Here is a 22,833-nt window from a genome sequence, read left to right as displayed (position 1 = left end):
GCACCTCTGGCACAGCCCCTGGCACAGCATGGACAGAGGGAGAGCACAGCAGGAGGGAGCTGCACCTCTGGCACAGCCCCTGGCACAGCATGGACAGAGGGAGAGCACAGCAGGAGGGAGCTGCACCTCTGGCACAGCCCCTGGCACAGCATGGACAGAGGGAGAGCACAGCAGGAGGGAGCTGCACCTCTGGCACAGCCCCTGGCACAGCATGGACAGAGGGAGAGCACAGCAGGAAGGAGCTGCACCTCCTGGCACAGCCCCTGGGTGCTGGTGTCATGTGCGTGGGCTGAGGTCTTTGAGAGCAGCCCCTGCAGAGTGCCCCTGGCACAGCACTCTGTGTGCCTGCAGATAAGGTGCTTGCTGGCACTTCTTCTGCACCATGCTGTGGTTCAGAGTTTGAGTGCCTCTGCATGCCACAGCCAATGACAGTTAAAAGCAGAAAAATTTAAGTAAACTCCTGGTAAAACTGGTCTTGAGTTCCTGTGTAGACACTATACTGTCCTCTTTCACTTACAGCTTTTCATAGTCGTAGATTGATGCTGAAACAGCATTTGTGTAACAATAGATTTGGGTAATGAATCTGAGGAGCATTTTATTAGTGAACATTATCATTGCCACAAATTTTAATGTATTTTGTGCAATTGAACCCAAATTTTTCTCTAAGTCATGAGGTGTTTGCCAGATACATAGGTCAAAGTAATCAAATGTGTAACTTCTGATCTTGTGACTTCAAAAGTATGAAAATCAGGGTAGTAATTTTTTTAAATATTACTTTAAAAAGGGGCTTTTTAAAGCAGAAATATTTATTTATTCTCTGTACCTTTCTCTGTTTCTCTGTAAGTGTCTTCACAATCTGAAGACCTATCACTGAGATACTCAGCAACACAGTTCACTCCAAACTGAAGAATATGTGGCACTTCCCCATTTATAGAATTATTAATGCATTTTTAAGAAAAGTTTTTGGATCTGCAGCTTACTAAATCAAGTTCAATTGTAAAAAAATCATCAAATTACACTTGTAGCTTCTTACCTGTGCAGTTTAATTAATGCAGTAATTACAGAGATGACCTGAACCGAGCAGATCAGTCTGTTGTTTTCACGATGGAGGCTCTAAAGAGTCAGATTGTGACCGACAGGGACAAGGGCACTGAATGCCCTTCGCTTCTGAAACTGCTGTTTGGTTGGATGCCAAGCCTCTCCTGACAAACCTTCCTCTCTGCCACCTCTTTCCAGCTCGGTTCATCCCCTACAAGCCCCAGGACATTCTGCTGAAGCCGCTGCTGTTTGAGGTGCCAAGCATAACCACAGACTCGGTGTTTGTTGGAAGAGAGTGGCTGTTCCAGGCCATTGAGGAAAAGCTGCAGAGTCCTGACCCAGCAGGGAGCAGGGGAGTGGTCATCACTGGCAATGTGGGATTTGGGAAAACTGCCATCATCTCTCGGCTGGTGGCACTCAGCTGCCATGGAAGTCGCATGAGGCAAATAGCTTCCAACAGCCCTAATTCATCCCCCAAAGGTGGGTTCTGTTCCTTGTTTGGGTTAGTGGGCTGCCATGACACAGTGAGGGCTCAGCTCATCAGAGAGGGGGTGGCATAAGGAGTGTGCAGGATCTGTCCCTGTGCCAGGCAGGGTGTACCCCAGACTCTGAGATGTGACTGCAGTAGCTTTGTCTCCAACAAGTCTGGAAAGGGAGCAGTGACTGTTCCTTTACTTCTGTGTCCCACGTGCTCTCCATAGAGTTTCTGTAGAGGTGAGAATAAGGCTGTGGGGAAACCCCTTCTGTGTTCTGCTGGGACCCATAGCATCCTGTCACCAGACCAGTCCAGTGCCTGCATTAACTGGAAGGCTGGTGAGGCTGCTGTTACTGCTACTTCCCCTACGGACACTTGAAATATTACTATGATTAATAATAACAATGATAAATTGTTTCTATTTCCCAAGAGTTCAGTCATAGAATAACTGTTAGTTTAAATGAGGCATCATATGTGTAGTTTTTTGAAGGAAGCTCTTCACATCACCATGGTTTTGCTTTCAGTAATTCTATAGTTTTGATCTAAAAGTCGCTTGGGTTGTTTTAAAATTACGTTCCAAATGTGGGCCTGTGTTTATCAGACTAATTGCAGGTTTCTTGTGGTGCTATTTCTCAGTTTTAATTTTTGCTTTAGCAGTAAAATTACTCCATGGTGTTTTCCTAGAAAGCAATCTGCTACCAGCAACATTGGTCTCTTTTGTATTTCTTGCCTTTTAAAAACAGGTGGTGACTCGTGTGAGGAGATTCCCTTGAGCCAGTTACCCCTGTGTGCCCCTCCAGCAGCTGACACCAGTACAGGGAAGCCTCTGACTTGTCCTGCCACTCCTGAGTACAAAACTCACATGGGAGATGCTGTGAGACGCCTCGCCTCAAAGGTGAGCTCACTTGCTGAGAGGTGCTCAGTGTGCTGGGAAGCCCTGAGCTGGGACCACTCTGCTCTGCAGAGCCCCACGGGGGGCACAGGCAGTGCTGGGAGAGGGGCAGTCACCTGGGCACCTCTGTGGGGTGACTCTGTTTGGTGGCTGGTGAAACCAGCTCCCCCCTCTGCTGCCTGGCAGGGCATCTCTTGGATCCTGCTTGGTCTTGGGAAGAGTCAGGTTAGCAATTTCTCCTCAGGTTTGTGGGGATATGGGAGGCTGGCATCCTTTTCTTCCCAAACAGGCTGTGTGTTCTTAACAGAGAGCTGCTCAGTGTACCTTGCAAAAGCAAAACTGGGGCAGGGAGGAGATGAAGTGTTTGGTTTGTGTATAATCCATTTATATGCTGTTACTGAGTCTCAATGTAGTTTTTCTCTTTTCCATTCTCTGACAGTCTGAAGTCATTTTTGCATTAGATTGCTATGTTAAATGCTTTACTTTTTGCCTAAATAGTAAAATTAATGAATGTCTGAATTGCACACTTTATGCAAATAGTTGTGATGAAAACATGAGGTCCTTAACACATGGTCTTCGAAGCGATTGTGTTGGTTAGAAGCAGCGTTAGGAAAGCCACTGAAGTGCAGCTTTTTATTTACTGTGGGTGCCATGTTTGCCTTGTAGTTGGGGGGTTTTTAACAAAGAAATATGGCTTATGTCCTGGTTTATTTTTAAGTAATGCACACCTTTGCAATACTCAGAATAAAGCCAGTGTCCCATTTCTCCATTGGCTTATTGTGGGCATGTCTTTAATAGCTGTCTGTCATTTACTTCTGAGTGGAGATGATAAAGGTAGTCCTTGGCTGTTGCAGTGTGGGACACAGTGTTGTTAAATTACAGCTAATAGGTTGCTTACTCAGAGCCTCAAGTTACTTCTCTTGTACAGCTTAGTTAATTAGCTGCTTCCCCTGTGTCTCCAAATGCCACAAGCTCAAATTGCTGTTTTCCTGCCAGAATGTGACACTTCAGTTTCTTTTCCTCCCCGCGTGCCCTGCGAGGCCAAAAACTTATTCCTTTGCCTTCCTCCCTGACAGAGGCCACTGGAGTTGGGTCTGACACTGCAGTGTACATTGTGGTTGAGGGAGGTTTAATGTATTCTGGGGGCACTAACCTGGTAACCCGCCGAGTGCCAAGGCGGTGACGCTGTTTGTTCCCCGCTCGCAGGTGGTGGCCTATCACTACTGCCAGGCCGACAACACGTACACGTGCCTGGTGCCCGAGCTGGTGCACAGCGTGGCCGCGCTGCTGTGCCGGAGCCGGCAGCTGGCGGCGTACCGGGAGCTGCTGCTGCGGGAGCCGGCCCTGCAGAGCCTGCTCAGCCTGCGCTCCTGCGTGCAGGACCCCGGAGCCGCCCTGCGCAGGGGCGTGCTGGACCCGCTGGAGGGGCTGCGGGCAGGTACGGGCTGGGAACGGGGCTGGGAGTGGGGTAAGGGATTACACGGAGCTGTCCCTGCGCAGGGGCGTGCTGGACCCGCTGGAGGGGCTGCGGGCAGGTACGGGCTGGGAACGGGGCTGGGAGTGGGGTGAGGGATTACACGGAGCTGTCCCTGCGCAGGGGCGTGCTGGACCCGCTGGAGGGGCTGCGGGCAGGTACGGGCTGGGAACGGGGTGAGAGATTAGAGGGAGTGGGGTAAGGGATTACAGGGAGTGGGGTAAGGAATTACAGGGAGTGGGGTAAGGGATTACAGGGAGTGGAGCAAGGGATTACAGGGAGTGGGGTAAGGGATTACAGGGAGTGGGGTAAGGGATTACAGGGAGTGGGGCAAGGGATTACAGGGAGTGGGGCAAGGGATTACAGGGAGTGGGGCAAGGGATTACAGGGAGTGGCGTAAGGGATTACAGGGAGTGGGGCAAGGGATTACAGGGAGTGGCGTAAGGGATTACAGGGAGTGGAGCAGGGGATTACAGGGAGCTGCTGCTGTGGGGGCTGCCCTGCACCGGGGCGTGCTGGACCCACTGGTGCTGCTGCAGGCAGGTACGGGGCTGGGAGGGGTGGGAAATGGAACATAAACTGCATGAAAAGGGGAAAGGGAATTAAAGATATAAAGCACAGCATTCCTGGACAAGGGGATTCCTTACTGCTGGCACTGCTCTGGAGAGGTACCAGGGCTGGGAGGGATGGGAGTGGAGTCTGAACTGCATGAAAGTGGAAAGAGAATTAAAAGAAAGGGATTCCTTATTTCTGGTAGTTGTTTCTAACCATGATAGATGGGTTTTGAGCAGTTGATTTGTGTTTTAAATTAAAGTTCTATGAAAGTTATTAAAGGTCACTTTACAATTACTAAAGGAAACTTTATTTTTTTGCCAAAAACTGAAGGATAGCTGTAGCCTGAAGTCAAGGCTGCACATTCACATTACAGGACTTGGTTTTCAGATGCTTTTGAATTTTGTCACGTTTTCTCTTTTAAGTTTCTGTGCCTAAACATCTACAAAGTGGATGAGAGTAAGAATTTGAGGACAAAAATGTGTCATTTAATGGGAAAATTTGTTTTCATCCTTTGCTTTTTTATTTTCAAATTGCAGAGCAGAAGATTCCTGAGGAAGACTACATAATTTTGATAGATGGTTTAAATGATGCTGAATTTCATAAACCTGATTATGGTGACACAATTTCTTCATTTATCTCAAGTATAATCTGTAAATTTCCTCCCTGGCTGAAGCTCATTGTGACTGTAAGGACCAACTTCCAGGTAAAAACACCTTTTAACACTGTTTTTACACTTTAAGGCTAAATGAGCCCTTACATTGGTGCAGCTGCCTTATTGAAAAATACTGGGTATAGAGGAATTCGAGTGAAGTCTCATGGGTTTTTTCCTTCCTGCATTGTCACATGTTTGTTTGCAATGCACAGATATGGTATTGGATGCCTTTTTCGTTGTGAGTCACTTTTTTGGCTCTGCCAGTGGAATTGGTAGTACAAGAAGTGGTGAGATTGGAGTGCAGTGGCAGGTGCAGATGTGCTTTAGTGCAGCCTCCTCGAGTTCATTGCCAGGAGCACCAAGGGTGTCTCACTGGCTGAAGAGTTGATTTCTCAGCTAAACTTTTATTTTATTTCCTGCAGTAGGGACTGTTGCCTGTCTGGAGACATGTGTGTCTGTGATTAAAACATCTCACTAGCCTGGCAGCTTTTTGAAATTCATATAACTACATAAAGAGCAATAGTGAGTTCCTTTTAGTGTTGTGAAAGTGTGGGGAAGTTTGTTACACCCTTCTGATATATACCTCTATGCAAGAAGATTTTAGTTCCAGAACTTTAATTTTAGAAATTTTAAAGTTTTAAGTTAAATGTTAAGAGAAGTTTCTCATAAAAATGTGTCCAGGTGAAGCTGCTGAAGTGCCAGACGGTGCCATACTTGGCACTTGCCTTCAGCCCACGGGGCTGGGGATGTGTGAGTGGGACCTTTCAGCTACATTGGTACTGGAAGATAAAATCAAAGGGAGATTCTTTCCTCTCTTGTCATTTGTGATACTTCTTAATAAATCTTTCCTACCTAATAAATCATGTCTCACCTGCCCCTTCCCCTGGTCTGTCTCAGGGTCCAATTCTGGGGTTTTTATTGGTATTTATTCCAGTTTTCTGTTCCCTAAGTTTTGAAGCAATCATTTCTGTAGCTCATTCCCTTCGGTTGCTGAGCTTGGTCTCTGAAATATTTGATACCTTCCAGTGAAAAATGATAAAATGTAGAAATGCTGTTCTGCCTGTTGTCAGGGGACAGTATTTGCAAAGCCATCAAAGGGATCCTAAATTGCTTTTTAATCTGTCTGGTACTCACTGCAGAAGAGAAACAGCAGAGATGCACCGTGGAGTTCTCAGTGCTGGAACACTGTGATGCCTCTGGCTTTGGTTTTTAACTTTCTTTCTTTTCCCCTCTCCCTCTCCCAGGAAGTAATACGTTCACTACCATTTATGGCAATATCCCTGGACAATTTTCCAGACAACAAAGAGATTCATACTGATTTGAATGCTTACATTCAGTACAGAATTAATAACAGCCAAGAAATCATAAACAACTTATCTTTAAATGGAAAAGCTGATGCAGCTACTGTTGGGAAAGTGAGTAACCACCTGATCATGAGAAGCCTGGGATCTTATCTCTATTTGAAACTGACTCTGGATCTTTTCCAAAAAGGTCACTTAGTGATCAAAAGTGCAAGCTACAAGGTCGTTCCTGTGTCTCTGTCAGAGCTGTACTTGCTGCAGTGCAATATGAAGTTCATGACAAACTCTGCTTTTGAGCGAGCCCTGCCCATACTCAATGTGGCTCTGGCATCCCTGCACCCCATGACAGATGACCAGATTTTCCAGGCTATTAATGCAGGACAGATAGATGGGGAACAGCAGTGGGAAGACTTCAGCCAGAGGATGGAAGCCCTGTCGTGTTTTCTGATCAAGAGACGTGACAAAACACGCATGTTCTGCCACCCTTCCTTCAGGGAGTGGCTTGTCTGGAGAGCAGATGGTGAAAATACTGACTTCTTGTGTGAGCCAAGGTAAATAAAACAGGCAGTAATTCGGTGGCAAATAACTGCAATTACATTATAATAATTGTTGCAACAACTGGTGAGAGGAAAGAGTGGTGTTAAAACACAAGTATGCCTGATTTTTTCCAAAATGAAAACTTTTGTAGGTTTAGAGATAGACTTGACTTGAAGTATCAAAGGTTACAATCCATAATTGACTCTCTAGAAGTCACAGGTTTACATTTGACTTTGCTGCCTTCATGGAGAAGTGAGAGTCCTGTGTTGTTATTAATACAGCAACATTGTTAAGAATTAAGTGCAGTGGCCCCTTGTCTATGAAAAGTGCAGGAATAGAAGGGGCAGATCATTTGGGCCCCTTTAACCATAACAATATTAAGACATTTTGTTCTGTAGTTATACCCTCCTGGCATTGTTTCAGGTTGTTCCAGGTCCCCTTCTGTGACCAGGGGGCAGGAGTTGGTGAGTTGGAGACAATGGCTGTTACTGTTCATCACATCCTCAGTTGGCTCCTTCCATTTTTTTGTGTTCTTCAGGGTTTGCAGTTCTTGGGTTTTACAAAAGAATGAATAATGCTGACATTTGAAATTGTTACCAGCCCAAGACTTGTCTGTGCTTTCGAGTGGCTGTAACTGAGCCTGTTCTCTAGGTGGGACTGGGGGTTGCAGCCCTGTGGCCCCCCTGGCTCCACTCCCTGCACCTGCCCCAGCAGCAGTGGGGGCTGCCTGGGCTTAGGAAAGCTGCTGGCTTTGGAAAGTTCTGGCCAGAAAATCTGAAGCCAGTGAGAAGGCCCCTGTAACCTCACCCCCAGCTGAAGAGTCCAGTTAGCATATGGTTAATTGCCCCATTCCAGTGTATGTGTGTTTAATGAATAGTGTATGATAACCTTGTTTTCACAGGCTTGTGACACTGCCACTGTTTCCTAGAACACTGACCACCACTACTCGGGGTGTAGAATTACTAAATACACATTTTATCTCAAATGTCAAAAGGATCCAGATCTGTGCTTCTAAAAGAATTGGCTTCTCTCTCAGGTGCCTGCAGTTGGTGGCTCTGAGAACACAAAGGGGAGCAGTGAACCCGTGTCAGAGCTGGCACAGGCCCCCTGCCAGGGGCAGCAGAGAAATACCAGGGCTGTGATTCCACTTCAGAATTTGCCTCTTTTCTCTTTGTGCTATTTTGTTATGGGAAGAATTCTGTTCAGATGTAATGGTGTGTTTCAGTAGTCTGACAGAGTTGAGCTGTTGCAACAGCCACATAGACATGTTAGGATATTTCCTGAAATACAGTTATAAAAGTGGATCTCCCTTAATCCTTTTTACGAGGAATGGACATGCTCTACTGGCCTTCATGTTTTCTCGACAAGAGGGAAAGTTGAACCGCCAGCAAACCATGGAACTTGGCCATCACATCCTTAAAGCTCACATTTTTAAGGTAAAGTTTGCAGCTTCGTGACCTCATGACCTACTTGTATGAATGGGTCAGACCCATTCTCCTCTGACTTGCTTGAATAATTTGTTAGGAGCTTATGCAAAATACTTGGTAATGCTAATGATCCAAATTGTTACTTCTCTTTTTGCTGAGCTGTAGATAGAAAGAGTGTTTCTAATCCTATAGAGAGATGTCCTGTTATATCATTCCTGTTAGGGTCTGAGTAAAAGGACCGGAATTTCTTCCAGTCATCTCCAAGCCTTATGGATTGGTTATAGTACTGATGGACTGTCCACAGCCCTGGCTTCTCTCAGAAACATCTACACACCCAATGTGAAGGTAAGAAATCAGCATTCTCGTGCAGTCAGCAGTTCAGCTGGTGCTGCTGCTGCTGGTTGGGGAGCGTTGAACTCAGTGGTGGCAGAAAAGCCACTCACAGCTGCACCTGAACTCCTTTGTTTGCTGTGCCTTCCTGTGCTTTTGGAAGCTGTGGCTGAAGCCCAGATCAGTTTTCCTCAGTGGTTTTGATGGAGAGAAGGGTTGGGCTGGTTCTGCTGTAGCTGTGCTCTGCAGGGTGGGTGTGGGTGCATCTGTGGGGCTCACACGTCCCACGTGGCCCTGCTGGGCAGAGCTCAGCCCTGGCTGCTGCTCTGGAATGTGCCAGTTTAATGGGGAAATACTGTGAGAAGAAAGGATGTAAAATGCCATAACTCTGCGCTGTTATTTGAATCCCTGGGTTATGGATAGGAAATCCAGTTGGTGAGCTGGAATTTGAGCCACTGCTCCTTCTGGATGGAAATGTGTGTACATGAACACACACACACGGGCAGGCTCTGGTGATCTTCTTGAGACTGCTCTTTATGCAGTCTGGTTCTCTCTTAATGGAGACAGTTACATAAATCTGCAGAGTGACAGCAGATCACACATGCACTTGTGGTGAGAGTAGTGAGTTTTCAGGGGAGAAATGAACCTTCTATCCAGGGGTGCATTTGGTCAGTAATACTATAATTGTTTACTAAGAAAAGATTCTAAACTCATATATATTGCTACATGTGATGATGTTGATGTCTGCCAGTAAAATCTCCATCAAAATTAGGGGGTAACATATGAGTACCTGAGTAAGGTGTCAAATTCAGACAGATCTGAGGAAAATACTGTTTTGCTTAAATTAAATTTTAGGTGAGTCGGCTGCTGATTTTGGCAGGAGCAAATGTGAATTACAGGACTGAAGTACTGAATAATGCTCCAGTGCTGTGTGTTCAGTCACACCTCGGGCACGAAGAAGTGGTCACTCTTTTACTAGAATTTGGAGCTGCTATTGATGCAACCTCAGAAAATGGGATGACAGCCCTGAGCTACGCAGCGGCTGCAGGGCACATGAACATCGTGTCCCTGCTGTGCAGGAGAGGAGCAAAGGTGAGCTGCTGCTGACAGACTGCAGAGTGTCCAGCCAAGAGTCAGCCTAAGGCCTGAGCAAACTCCTGCTGATTGCAGAAGTATGGAATTATCAGATACAGGCCTGGGGGAAAGTCCAGACTTCTGCAAAGCACTTTCCATGTGCCACTGGTCACAGCCCTCTGGCAGATCTGGTAACCAGTTCTGGGTGCACCTCACTGTGCACTCAAAGACCTGTTCTCATCTGCTTGTCTCTGTGTGTCTTCCTGAGGGAGTGTCAGAGCTCTCTGAGGCTGAGGCTGAGAGCCTCCAGTCACCCTGGAGCATCCCCAGCTCTCCTCACACCCCATCCCATTCCCTTGGAATATCTCCAGCTCTCCTTTCCCCCATTCCACCCCCTGGAGCCCCAGACTGTCCTGCTGGCCAGGCCTGATCTCCCCTTGGCAAACCCATGCTGACAGCTCCTGTCCCTGTCCTTCCTGTGTCAGGCAGTGGTTTCCAGGTTTCCATTTTCCATCACTGTCCCAGGCACTGCCTGGCCTGTACCTCCCCAGGTGTCCCTGCCTGCCCTGGAGGGCACCAGTGGCAGCTGCTCTGTCCCAGTGCCCAGGAGCTCCTCTCTCCAGGCCTTTCACTGCACTGTTTAACCTCAAGTGTTCTCTTTTTGTCCCTGCAGGCCGACTGTGCAGACAAGAAGGGCCAGTGTGCCCTGGTCCATAGTGCCCTGCGAGGGCACCGGGGCATCCTGGAGTACCTGCTGGGGCTGGAGTGGGTGACGCTGTGCCCGGAGCAGGACGGGCTGCGGAAGCGCCAGGCCCTGCTGCAGGCCCTGACGGCTGCTGCCAGCATGGGGCACTGCCAGGTGGGTGGGGAGCCCTCACACACAGTGTGGGGCACTGCCAGGTGGGTGGGGAGCCCTCACACACAGTGTGGGGCACTGCCAGGTGGGTGGGGAGCCCTCACACACCGTGTGGGGCACTGCCAGGTGGGTGGGGAGCCCTCACACACAGTGTGGGGCACTGCCAGCTGGGTGGGGAGCCCTCACACACAGTGTGGGGCACTGCCAGTGGGGTGGGGAGCCCTCACACACAGCGTGGGGCACTGCCAGCGGGGTGGGGAGCCCTCACACACAGCGTGGGGCACTGCCAGCGGGGTGGGGAGCCCTCACACACAGTGTGGGGCACTGCCAGGTGGGTGGGGAGCCCTCACACACAGTGTGGGGCACTGCCAGCTGGGTGGGGAGCCCTCACACACAGTGTGGGGCACTGCCAGTGGGGTGGGGAGCCCTCACACACCGTGTGGGGCACTGCCAGCTGGGTGGGGAGCCCACAGTGTGGGGCACTGCCAGTGGGGTGGGGAGCCCACAGTGTGGGGCACTGCCAGCGGGGTGGGGAGCCCTCACACACAGTGTGGGGCACTGCCAGTGGGGTGGGGAGCCCTCACACACAGTGTGGGGCACTGCCAGTGGGGTGGGGACCCCTCACACACCGTGTGGGGCACTGCCAGCGGGGTGGGGAGCTCTCACACACAGTGTGGGGCACTGCCAGCGGGGTGGGGAGCCCTCACACACAGTGTGGGGCACTGCCAGCGGGGTGGGGAGCCCTCACACACAGTGTGGGGCACTGCCAGCGGGGTGGGGAGCCCTCACACACAGTGTGGGGCACTGCCAGGTGGGTGGGGAGCCCTCACACACAGCGTGGGGCACTGCCAGGTGGGTGGGGAGCCCTCACACACAGTGTGGGGCACTGCCAGTGGGGTGGGGAGCCCACAGTGTGGGGCACTGCCAGCTGGGTGGGGAGCCCTCACACACAGTGTGGGGCACTGCCAGCTGGGTGGGGAGCCCTCACACACAGTGTGGGGCACTGCCAGTGGGGTGGGGAGCCCTCACACACAGTGTGGGGCACTGCCAGGTGGGTGGGGAGCCCTCACACACAGTGTGGGGCACTGCCAGCGGGGTGGGGAGCTCTCACACACAGTGTGGGGCACTGCCAGCGGGGTGGGGAGCTCTCACACTCACTGCCAGCTGGGTGGGGAGCTCTCACACTCACTGCCAGCTGGGTGGGCAGCTCTCACACTCACTGCCAGCTGGGTGGGCAGCTCTCACTGCCAGCTGGGTGGGCAGCTCTCACACTCACTGCCAGCTGGGTGGGGAGCTCTCACACTCACTGCCAGCTGGGTGGGGAGCTCTCACACTCACTGCCAGCTGGGTGGGGAGCTCTCACACTCACTGCCAGCTGGGTGGGGAGCTCTCACACTCACTGCCAGCTGGGTGGGCAGCTCTCACACTCACTGCCAGCTGGGTGGGCAGCTCTCACTGCCAGCTGGGTGGGCAGCTCTCACACTCACTGCCAGCTGGGTGGGGAGCTCTCACACTCACTGCCAGCTGGGTGGGGAGCTCTCACACTCACTGCCAGCTGGGTGGGCAGCTCTCACACTCACTGCCAGCTGGGTGGGCAGCTCTCACTGCCAGCTGGGTGGGCAGCTCTCACACTCACTGCCAGCTGGGTGGGCAGCTCTCACACTGCCAGCTGGGTGGGCAGCTCTCACACTCACTGCCAGCTGGGTGGGCAGCTCTCACACTCGCTGCCAGCTGGGTGGGCAGCTCTCACACTCACTGCCAGCTGGGTGGGCAGCTCTCACACTCGCTGCCAGCTGGGTGGGCAGCTCTCACACTCACTGCCAGCTGGGTGGGCAGCTCTCACACTGCCAGCTGGGTGGGCAGCTCTCACTGCCACACCTCTGTGAATGCAGCAGAGTTGGGCAGCAGTGCCTGCAGCTGTTTTTGAAGAGGCCTGGAAGGAATTCCTGAGGCTCCTGCTATTTACCATGGGTTGTTGCAGCAGCTCCTGTAAATGCTGTCACTGACTCCCTCATGACGTGGCTTCAGGATTTGTTTATATGTCATTTTCTGGGTACTTTTCTTCTCTCTGTTCTTGGAAGTTGTCCCTAATCTCTAGTGGTGATGGTGATTTTTGGTATCAATAACTCACCTGAGTATGTTTCTACTCCAGAGTGAATTGTTTTCATGGTGTAACAAATTTGATATTGCATATAATTGCACATGCTTAACTTTTTATATGATGCACATGTCAAGTTACAGACTTGATGTCACTTAAGATAGAAATTTGGCAACAACAGTAAAACACATAAGAAAAACTCAAAATGCTTTAGAAATTTAAGTAGTGCAAGTAATACAGGTTGTTTGTTCATTGGGAAAATGAATTGAACCTTGATCTAAAAGTAATGAGTAAGTAAAGGTACTTAAATAAAGATCACATTAAGCTGAGAGGATTTCCTGTCATATATGAAATGATGTGCCAAAAGTGGGGAAAAAACTCTCTTCAGTAAAGCCATTTCAATATTTACTTCTCTTAAATCTCTTTTTAATTGCTGTAAGATCAAGACTCTGATCTTTAAAGTTGTTCAGGTGATTCACATGTAGAAATGCCTTCATGCAGTCAATTATGAAATGGTATATAAGCCATTTCTCTTTCACAGTGTAAGCTTGAGGACTCTGAGCTGTGGTTAACTGGCATTAATGCAGAATTCCTTGTTTTCTCTGCAGTGATCAAATGAAACAGGCTCCTGATTATCAGCAAAACAGATCACAGCAATCATACCTACCTGAAACTGTCCGTGGTTCTCTATTCTTAAGACATGAATAAGCTCAGTTATTCTTAGCTAGAAAAAAGCACTTGTGTGTTTCATGATTTTTGTTTTCATGTTCTAGCATTTCACGTGCTAGGATTTTTCCATATGTTGTATACAACAGTTTTCAGACAGCCTGAGAACACCCAGCTCCTTTCTCCTTTCCTGTGGCATCCCACACTTGTGTGGGTGTGATTCCCCTCCCTCACCTGCAGCCTCAGTGACCACGTGCCCTGTTGGAAAATCTGTTGTAAAACAGCCATTAGAAGAGGTTTAATTTAATAATCTTTCAGCAGGTGGTTTCAAAACATAGATTTCCTTAATCAAATAGTAACACAGCAAAACTTCACTTATAACTCATTTCAGCTTTAACAATTCCCATTTCTCAGCATATGTTTAAACCATTCTGGGAAGAAATTTAGAGAAGCAGGTAAGATACAAACAGTGTGAGAGGGAAAACCAAGGAGTCACATTTTGCAAGATGTATGCAAATATTCTCTTTTTCCTCCTTTATCTTAGACAGTGGGCAATTTCCTCACTGAACTGGGATGCTTTATTTTAATTTTTGGCATTATTTTCATTATTCTGGTATATGTAGGTCACACAAAACCACCAATTCACAGAAGGGCAGTGGGCTTGTTTTTAACTGTTTGCAGTAACATTCACTCACCTTCAAGGCATACTGAAATCCTGGGGAACTTGCTTTGCACACTACTGATTTTCTTTGACTGTTGCACCAAGGGAGAAGGGCTCTCGTTTAACATTTTTCACCCTGTGCTGTATCTTGCACGTGCCAGCTGATCCTCCTGTGCCTCACACGTCTCTGCTCCCTGCTTTGTAGGTGGTTCACCACATCCTGGCCGTGGGAAAGGACCATGGCGTGGACATCAATGACACTGATGCCTTGTGGGGAGAAACAGGTATTTCCTTTGCCATATTTTTCCTAATTAGGGTTGCTCATTTGGGCTTTAGAAACTGGAGGGGCAAGTCCTCTGCTGATCTCACACACAGATGTGTTTTCTAAAGTGTTGGCCTGACTGGTGAGGCTTCAACACAAACAACAACAAAACTTTCATTTGAAGCTCCATTTAAATCACAATTTGAGCAAAATGGAACAGGGGGGAAAATCATAATGAGGAAAGTATTTTCTTGGTTTTGTCCCTTGCAGCTTTCAGTGAGGGTGACAGTGAAAGGCTGAAACAAGGGGGTTCAGTAGCACCCACGGGGGGGAAGTGTAAGGGCTGAGCCAGCCCAGGGCTGGTGCTGATCCATCTCTCTCCAGCCCTCACAGCTGCTGCAGGGAGAGGGAAGCTGGACGTGTGTGAGCTCCTGCTGGGCCGGGGGGCAGCTGTGGCCAGAGCCAACCGGAGGGGAGTGCCAGCCCTGCTGTGTGCCGCGCGCCAGGGCCAGCGGCAGGTGGGCACCCGGGCACCCTGGGAGTGGGCACCGAGTCCTGCCTGCACCCCTGGGCACCCTGGGGAAGGGGCACCGAGTCCTGAGTCCTGCCTGCACCCCTGGGCACCCTGGGGAAGGGGCACCGAGTCCTGCCTGCACCCCTGGGCACCCTGGGGAAGGGGCACCGAGTCCTGAGTCCTGCCTGCACCCCTGGGCACCCTGGGAGTGGGCACCGAGTCCTGAGTCCTGCCTGCACCCCTGGGCATCCTGGGGAAGGGGCACCGAGTCCTGAGTCCTCCCTGCACCCCTGGGCATCCTGGGGAAGGGGCACCGAGTCCTGAGTCCTGCCTGCACCCCTGGGCACCCTGGGAGTGGGCACCGAGTCCTGAGTCCTGCCTGCACCCCTGGGCACCCTGGGAGTGGGCACCGAGTCCTGAGTCCTGCCTGCACCCCTGGGCACCCTGGGGAAGGGGCACCGAGTCCTGAGTCCTGCCTGCACCCCTGGGCACCCTGGGAGTGGGCACCAAGTCCTGAGTCCTGCCTGCACCCCTGGGCACCCTGGGGAGTGGGCACCGAGTCCTGAGTCCTCTCTGCACCCCTGGGCACCCTGGGGAAGGGGCACCGAGTCCTGAGTCCTCTCTGCACCCCTGGGCACCCTGGGGAAGGGGCACTGAGTACTGAGTCCTCCTGGGAAATGGGCATTGAGTCCTGAGTCCCTTTGCACACCTGGGTAGTGGGCACTGAGTCCTTCTGGGGCACCCTGGGGAACAGGCACTGAGTCCTGAGTCCTCCCTGCGCACCTGGGGCACGCTGGGGAAATGGGCACTGAGTCCTGAGTCCTCCCCTCTGCACGCCCCAGGGCACCCTGGGCCCTGAATCCCCCTGGGGCACCTCTGGGAGCTGGGCCCTCATTCCTCCCCTCTCTGCCTCTGAAATGAATTAGTGTACATTTTCTAACTGGTATTTGCATCAGCTTCCCTTCTGCACCCTTTGTGTCCCTTGAAATAACTTACAAAGCACCTTGGCCGCATGACAGCCGTAGCTGTAACATAACTGAAAAATAACACGTGAGTTAAAACATGTTATTTCCTAGACCAAGGTCAGAGGCCAGTTCAGATCTGTGAGGTGCTGCTGTGCAAGGAGAGAACCCTGGAGTCAGGGGCCTTCCTTGCAATGTATTTTTAAATGCTATTTTCTGTTTCAGATTGCTAAACTTCTGGTGGAGCACGGGGCTGATGTGAATTTGAGTGACAAGCAGGGCCGAACGCCACTGATGGTGGCCTCTTGTGAGGGACATCTGAGCACTGTGGAATTTCTGCTTTCTGAAGGTAGGAAACAAATAGTGGGTCAAGGCTGCAGAGATGCACCAGAGACTGCATCTGTGTGTTAGGCAGTTTTTCATGTTCAACAGAATATCTTCCTAACAAAGTCAGTTCTCATTTTACAGGTGCAACTATTTCATCTCTGGACAAGGAAGGACTGACAGCTCTGAGCTGGGCATGTCTGAAAGGCCACAGGGAGGTGGTTCAGTATTTAGTAGAGAAAGGTGCAACAACTGATCAGACAGACAAAAATGGACGAACACCCCTAGACTTGGCAGCTTTTTATGGAGATGCTGATATTGTAAGTATAACAATAGAAAAATTATGCATGTGCTAAATTTCCATAATGCAAACCAGAGCTTAGAAAAATACTGCCAAGCCAAATGGAAAGAAAATTCAGGGAAGTAGTCAAGATGCTTACACTGCTCACATCCCAACTCCAGTGCTACGGTTTGCTCAGAAAAGCATTTTCTAGATTAGGCAGAAGCCCAGAATTACGCTGCAAACCCATGGAGGTCCCTGGCAGGGTCCTGCTCAGGTGGTGCCTTGGTGCAGCAGAGCCCCCAGGGAGAGGTGTAGGACGGGGAAGGCACTGTAGGCAGATCCAGGAGGTCAGCAGGAACAGCACATGCAGCCTCTCACACTCACATGTATTTCTGAGTTTGCAGACAGTGTTTCAGAGCAGCTCTTCAGGGGCTGCAGTGCAGGGAACTCACTGTAGCACTTGGGCCTGTCCAGCCCTTGTCAGAATTAACTTAAATGGTAAATAAGCCCTGTGGTTCTGCACTGCCCTTGGCGGGTTCCCGACACGGGGACTGTTTGTGGGTGACACTGAACAGACTCAGCTGGGGAGTGGGGGGTGTCCAGGCCCCTCCCTGTCCCTGTATTTGCTGCAGGTGGAGAGTGGAGCAGTGCCAGCTGCCACGTGCCCTCACAGACGGGTCCCGCTGGGGTCTGTGCTTGGTCCCTGGCCGGGGGGGACGGTGCCCGCAGCGGGGTCCCTGGGGCTGTGGGTCGTGGGGCCCATCTGGCCAGGACTGGTGAAGCCTCTTCCCTTCAGAGATCAGTGCTGGTCCCACCTGGGCAAGTATTGGCCTTGAAAAGGGACTGTTGCTTCCATCCCACCTGCCACTGCTGCCCATGCTGTCCTGGGCTCTGGAGCACATGCTCACTGTATTTCTAAGAGGGTACCTGGTAGCTTCAGTATTTCCCTGGTCTGCCTTTCCTACCACGGGTCACATTACAAGGCTTGTCTGGTTCCTTTTCCCAGGTGCAGTATCTGGTGGAGAAAGGAGCAATGATAGAGCACGTGGACCACAGTGGGATGCGGCCCCTGGACAGAGCCATCGGCTGCCGCAACACCGCGGTGGTGGTGACGCTGCTGAGGAAAGGGGCGCGGCTGGGTCAGTGGCACCGCCCTCTGCGCTGCCAGAGGCGACCGTGTCTGTGAAGTATCACTGAGGAACGGGAACACCCGGGCTCTGCTGCCTGTGTGGTCTGCAGGGGGCCACTCCAGAAACAATCCCCTCCTTAAACTCAGACACAAGACTCACTTTCGAAGTGAGGAAATGAAGGAGTTTTATTCTGCTCCTTTTTAGTGTGCTGAGGGTGAGGTCTGGAGGAGTCACTCTACAGGGTTACTCTGTCATGGTACAATTAAGCAAGAAAAAGATGATTTGCTATTAGTGATACATAGGTCTGACACTATTAATGATTTAGATTAACAAGTTTTAGTTTAAGTAACATTCTTTTAATAAATTATAGAATTGCATTTTTGCAAAGGGTAGGCAAAAAAATGTATGTCCGAGTCATGTATTATCAGTAGGTAAGTACTGGTGCTGTTGTGTATGTGGTAATTACTGAATCTTTAGTACCTCTGAATCATTATTTCATATTGTTTGGGTAGTAAGTGGGACCAAATTCAGGCCCTCACTTAGGCCTGAGCTTCACAGTGGGGACAGGTAGGGGATAGATGTAGTTTACACATGTGTGCACACCATGATGATGCTGCTGCTGCTCCACACAGGTGGAATATCTCCTGAGGTAGGATGAGGCTCTCCAGTCTCATTCACAGCAGAAACACACTTTCTTCTCCTTTGTCAGAGGTTCTTAAAATTTAACTTGCAGGAAATGCAGCCTGGGCAATGGCCACCTCAAAACCCGATATCCTCCTGATTCTGCTGCAGAAACTGATGGAAGAAGGAAATACACTGTACAAGGTAGATAGATTTGTACTTTTTCTGATAACAGAACCTTGGACTTCTGCCTGGAAGGAAGTAGATTAAATTTCTTTATACTTTTGTTTCATTATCCAATATTTTCCTGGTCTGTTTAAAAAAATTAAATAAAATGGCATGTATCATACATGACTTTTTCTGGTACTGGCAGTGTGTATTAATGGCAGTATTATCCTGGTCAGATATCATTAAACATTTTTGGTTCAGAAACACAAACTCTCGTTGATGTGCACATTCTCTCATTGTGCTTGTCTGCCATTGTAGTCCACACTGTGTATTTATTTTTAAAAATCTTGTTTCCTCCTCGAGGGGCACCTCTGGTCGATGTCAGGTGTAAAGATGCTTTTTTGCAAGTGTTGTGCTGTTCAAGGTTTCTGAGAAGCCTCTTGTTCCCTAACTCTGCAGAAAGGCAAGATGAAGGAGGCAGCTCAGCGCTACCAGTACGCCCTGAGGAAGTTCCCGCGGGAGGGCTTTGGGGAGGACATGAAAGCCTTTACCGAGCTCAGAGTTTCACTGTACCTCAACCTGTCCCGGTGCCGCCGGAAAACAAATGTAAGATCCTGCTGTTCCTCCCTGGCTTTGGGAACCTGAGACTTCTCCCTTACTGCAGTGTGGGGGCTGCACGTGGCCATTTATTGGTGCTATTTTAGAACCCTTTTCACTGTAGCTGATTTGGGGCTTTGTTGGGCAGTTCATAGGATGAGGGAGTGTTGCAACGGGGATCTATTACAGCTGGTCTTAAGTCATCCCATTATTCTGGAATGATGAACTGCTGAGTGTCTGTGGTACTTTTAAAAGACTAGATGGGAAGTGCTGCTGCCACTCTTTGTCCCCACACGGCCCAGGCTGGAGTCGTGGCTGTGCCACAGGTGCCTCAGAGCAGCTCTGCAGAGCCTGTGCCACGGCCCGGCTGCGCTGCCAGGGCTGCACCTGGACCCAGAACCTGCAGCTGCCTCTGCCTGTCCCTGTGTAACCAGTGCCTGTGGTTCCATTGCCAGGATTTCGGTATGGCTGAAGAGTTTGCTACCAAAGCTCTGGATCTGAAGCCCAGATGTTATGAAGCCTATTATGCAAGAGCAAGGGCTAAGAGGAACAGCAGGTACTGTTTGATTCTGTGCATCTCTCTGTACAGGGTTTTTTTTAACTAAACATGTTTAATAACTTGTTATCTTCCACTAGTTCTGTTTGGAATTTACAAAAAAAAAGGATTTTTGTGCACTTCCCACCTGTATTATGTCTCTGTATCAGTTAAAGCCAACCACACCCAAACAGCAACACTGAATAGTTGTGTGTGTAATTACTGGGCAGTCCAGAAAGTAACAAATTGATATGAAGAGGGATTATGTTAAGTGTAAGAGTGAATGAGTCTGCCACTCACATGACTCAGCAGAATGTGGCCAGCATTGTGCCACCCAACCTTATCCCTGCAGTGTTTATTACCAGGTTTATTCATCGTTTATTACTGGCTGGTTTTATAGGACAGGATATGTTGAATTATTTGCAGTTGAAGATGAAAGCAAGGGAAGAGAGGAGGAACTATGAGGCTAGAAAAATACTGAACTACAGAGATAGAACTGAAGGACAAGGAGAGGTGTCTCTTTGATTCAGTGTCTCTTCTAAACAGATCATTAAATGGTCATCGAGTGGAGTTCAGCAGGTGCTCTGCTCTGGAGGTTACTGTGAAGGGCTTGTGAAATGAAATGTCAACCCCTGTATGGGCTGTCACAACACTCAGGGAAGGGCTTAGGGCTTGGTCTGTGGTTCCACCACAGGGAAGAATTTCCTGAGGTGGAGAACATCCAGTTCTTACATTGTCACCACCTGCAGCAGGAAACGACACCTCAGAATATTTCTCTGCTAGTGGTGGAGGAGGATTATTAGTAGGCAATGCCGGGACTCAGATTTTCATTGTTGACTTTTTTCCCCTAAACAGAAAGCTGCTTGCTGCTCTTGCTGACCTACGTGAAGCCACTCAGCTGTGTCCCAGCAATCAGGAGATAAAACGTCTCCTGGCTCGGGTGGAGGAGGAATGCAAACAGCTGCAGAGAACACAGCAACAGAAGCGCCAGTCTCCAGAGCTACTGGAGCAAACCAGCAACTCCGATAATGAGGAGGGTATTGTATCAGGTGTGAATGGCAACGTCAGTCGTCAGGACAGGGAGGATGAACTGTCCCACCCCGATGAACCTGCTCCTGCCCCACAGAGGCTGCAGAGTTCCTCAGCCGCTACATCGTTCAGCAGGACCCTTCAGGAAGGTGTTCAGCAGAAAGCTCCGTCTGTGTCCCCTCAAAGCAGAACAAACAACAGGTACCTGAGAGAGCCGGGCTTGGTCATGCAGCCAACGAAGCAGGCACAGATTGTGAAAACTAATCAGCACCTGAGCTCCACCCAGCCTGGATCCAAACCAGGCAGCACTCAAGGTAACACCAAGGCACAATCATCTTTGCAGCATCTTCCCCAAAGTCCCTTGCCTGTCCGGCACTGCAGGAGTCAGCATTTGGATGGGACAAGCATGTTGTCATCTGGAAGCGTTTCCATAGATCCCAGTGCTGAACTGTGCAGTGAGAAGCTCATGGCCAGCCAGTGTTCCCACCCCCAGCATCACAGGACTCTCTCTTCTCATTCCTTTGCCAGTAAGTCAAAGCCCACGGACAGGTCAGCAGCCCCTGCTCAGGTGAACTTGAGGCAGCAAAGCCCCGTGCCCGTAGCTGTGTGTCCGAGCCCTCCCTCGAGCAGTGGGATTGTGGCCCCCTCGGGCAGCAGCTTTTCGGGCAGCGTGAAGGGGCTGGGCCCAGATGTTCGACTCAAGGAGAGTCACCTCAGTCAGGCTCAGGGGCCAGAGCACCGGCCTCGCAATACCCCGTTCATGGGCATCATGGACAAGACTGCAAGGTTCCAGCAGCTAAATATGCAATCCAGTCGCACTTGGCACTCTCAGGCATCAGATGGGTTACCCACAAACATTGCTCCTGGGGGCATCCAGCCCTCAAACTTGGAGCAGCTCTCAGTCAAACACTTCCAAAGTACAATCCCCTCTGCGGGTGCTGCCCCAGGAGATGGCAACCAGAACAGTGTGCAGGTGAGAGACCGCGAGGAGCTGCAGTGCCCCATCCCTGCCCACTGCCCAGACCAAGCCCCCAGCCAAGGTCCTCATTTATACCCCGATGCTGCAGCCAAACCACCGTCCCATGGCAGCCAGGACGGGCACCTCAGCCACAGCACCGCGGCACAACCAAAGCGATCCTTCATTGAGTCAAATGTCTGAATGCTGCTCTGGCTGCTCACAGGGTGGGCCTGGCTCAGCACAGCCCAGGGTGTGAAACACTCACTGCCTGGGCACAGCTGGCTCCCAGGAACAGCAGTGCTGGCCAGGCCCTACTGGGGTGCAACCACTTCCAGCTGTTCCTACCAGCACATAACAGGGACAGGAACTGGAATAACAGATGTCTGTAGAGTCAGTTAGGGCTGTCCATCCAACAGAGTAGGGCCCTGGGCAGAGAATCCTGTTAAAATAAGTTTCCTTTCATGTACAGCTTCAGTCTTTGCTTTTGGCTCTGTTGCATCTCACACATAATACTTGTGCCTCTCCAGTGCTCAAGTGCTCACTTCTCTCAACAGTGTTAAGGAAGATAATCTGCTGCAGAATACTCAGATCTGTACATGCATGCATTTTTTTAAAGCAAAGGTAGTATTTTATCACTTTTCTAGTGGGCTCTAATTTGGGTTGCATGATGTACATTTAGGAAGCATAAAAAATTTGTGTAGGAGTGAACTATAAGCAGCCATGTTTTGACATGTAAATATAACTATTTTCAGTAACTAGAAGAAATCAAATAAAATAGAGTGACATTTGCATGTGTATTAAGAGGCTTTGACCATATTGGTTATTGCACTGAAGAACACAATATTATGGCCTATTAACAATAATGGCACTTTATGTAGGTTATCTAATCACCTTTGGGTGCTATCTTAAAGCAAAATGATTTATTGTTTATTTGTGAAAAGGTACTGCAACTGAATGCTTACTGAGTGTTTCTGTGGAAACCCAAGAAATGGATGGAGTGAAGATGAAAGTTTGAGGAAAAGTGTATGTGCAGTTGCATGACAGGATGTGAAGTTGTGAAGGTTTTGGTTGTCTGTTTTTAATTTTGGAAGGTTTTATATTGGCAAGAATGTTCTGCAAAGGAAGAGCTCAGTGACATTCCTATGAGTGCAATCAGGTGGGGAGCTCAGCTTTACCCTCTGCCCACGGTGGGTGGGTGCAGCACTCTCTGTACACTGCAAACAGCTGCACCCAGCCCTGCAGTCCTTCTGGGGTTTGCATCATTATGCTTTAGCTTATTTATTGGTTACCGTTTCTTTGACATTTTGTACAATTCCTATTTAGTCTTGTTCTGTAGTTCTATTTTTGCACAGCTACTGTATTTTTTCCATACAAAATAAAGATGATCAACACACCTGTGGGATGAGATGCAGTC

At 49.7% G+C, this 22,833-nt stretch overlaps 1 protein-coding gene across 4 annotated transcripts in view; it reads left to right on the top strand.

Annotated features, from left to right (window-relative positions):
• Positions 1–22,812, top strand: part of TANC1 (tetratricopeptide repeat, ankyrin repeat and coiled-coil containing 1) — a 68,746-nt gene extending 45,934 nt beyond the window's left edge. For all 4 annotated transcript variants that reach the window (XM_071561947.1, XM_071561948.1, XM_071561949.1 and 1 more), the window contains 18 exons: positions 1,237–1,518; positions 2,257–2,408; positions 3,612–3,843; positions 4,971–5,137; positions 6,331–6,938; positions 8,252–8,360; positions 8,574–8,696; positions 9,537–9,773; positions 10,429–10,614; positions 14,242–14,320; positions 14,683–14,816; positions 16,000–16,123; positions 16,243–16,418; positions 17,388–17,520; positions 18,245–18,336; positions 18,760–18,906; positions 19,353–19,453; positions 20,288–22,812. In XM_071561947.1, the coding sequence (XP_071418048.1) occupies positions 1,237–1,518; positions 2,257–2,408; positions 3,612–3,843; positions 4,971–5,137; positions 6,331–6,938; positions 8,252–8,360; positions 8,574–8,696; positions 9,537–9,773; positions 10,429–10,614; positions 14,242–14,320; positions 14,683–14,816; positions 16,000–16,123; positions 16,243–16,418; positions 17,388–17,520; positions 18,245–18,336; positions 18,760–18,906; positions 19,353–19,453; positions 20,288–21,620 (4,415 nt within the window). In that variant the 3' untranslated portion in view covers positions 21,621–22,812. The remainder of the gene's footprint in view (positions 1–1,236; positions 1,519–2,256; positions 2,409–3,611; positions 3,844–4,970; positions 5,138–6,330; positions 6,939–8,251; positions 8,361–8,573; positions 8,697–9,536; positions 9,774–10,428; positions 10,615–14,241; positions 14,321–14,682; positions 14,817–15,999; positions 16,124–16,242; positions 16,419–17,387; positions 17,521–18,244; positions 18,337–18,759; positions 18,907–19,352; positions 19,454–20,287) is intronic.
• The last annotated feature ends 21 nt before the right edge of the window (positions 22,813–22,833 follow it).

This window comes from Pithys albifrons, chromosome 8 (genome assembly GCF_047495875.1).
Source record: "Pithys albifrons albifrons isolate INPA30051 chromosome 8, PitAlb_v1, whole genome shotgun sequence".
Lineage (NCBI taxonomy): Eukaryota > Metazoa > Chordata > Aves > Passeriformes > Thamnophilidae > Pithys > Pithys albifrons.
Note: the sequence above shows the minus strand (reverse complement) of the source record. Positions and strands in the feature narration are given on the sequence as shown.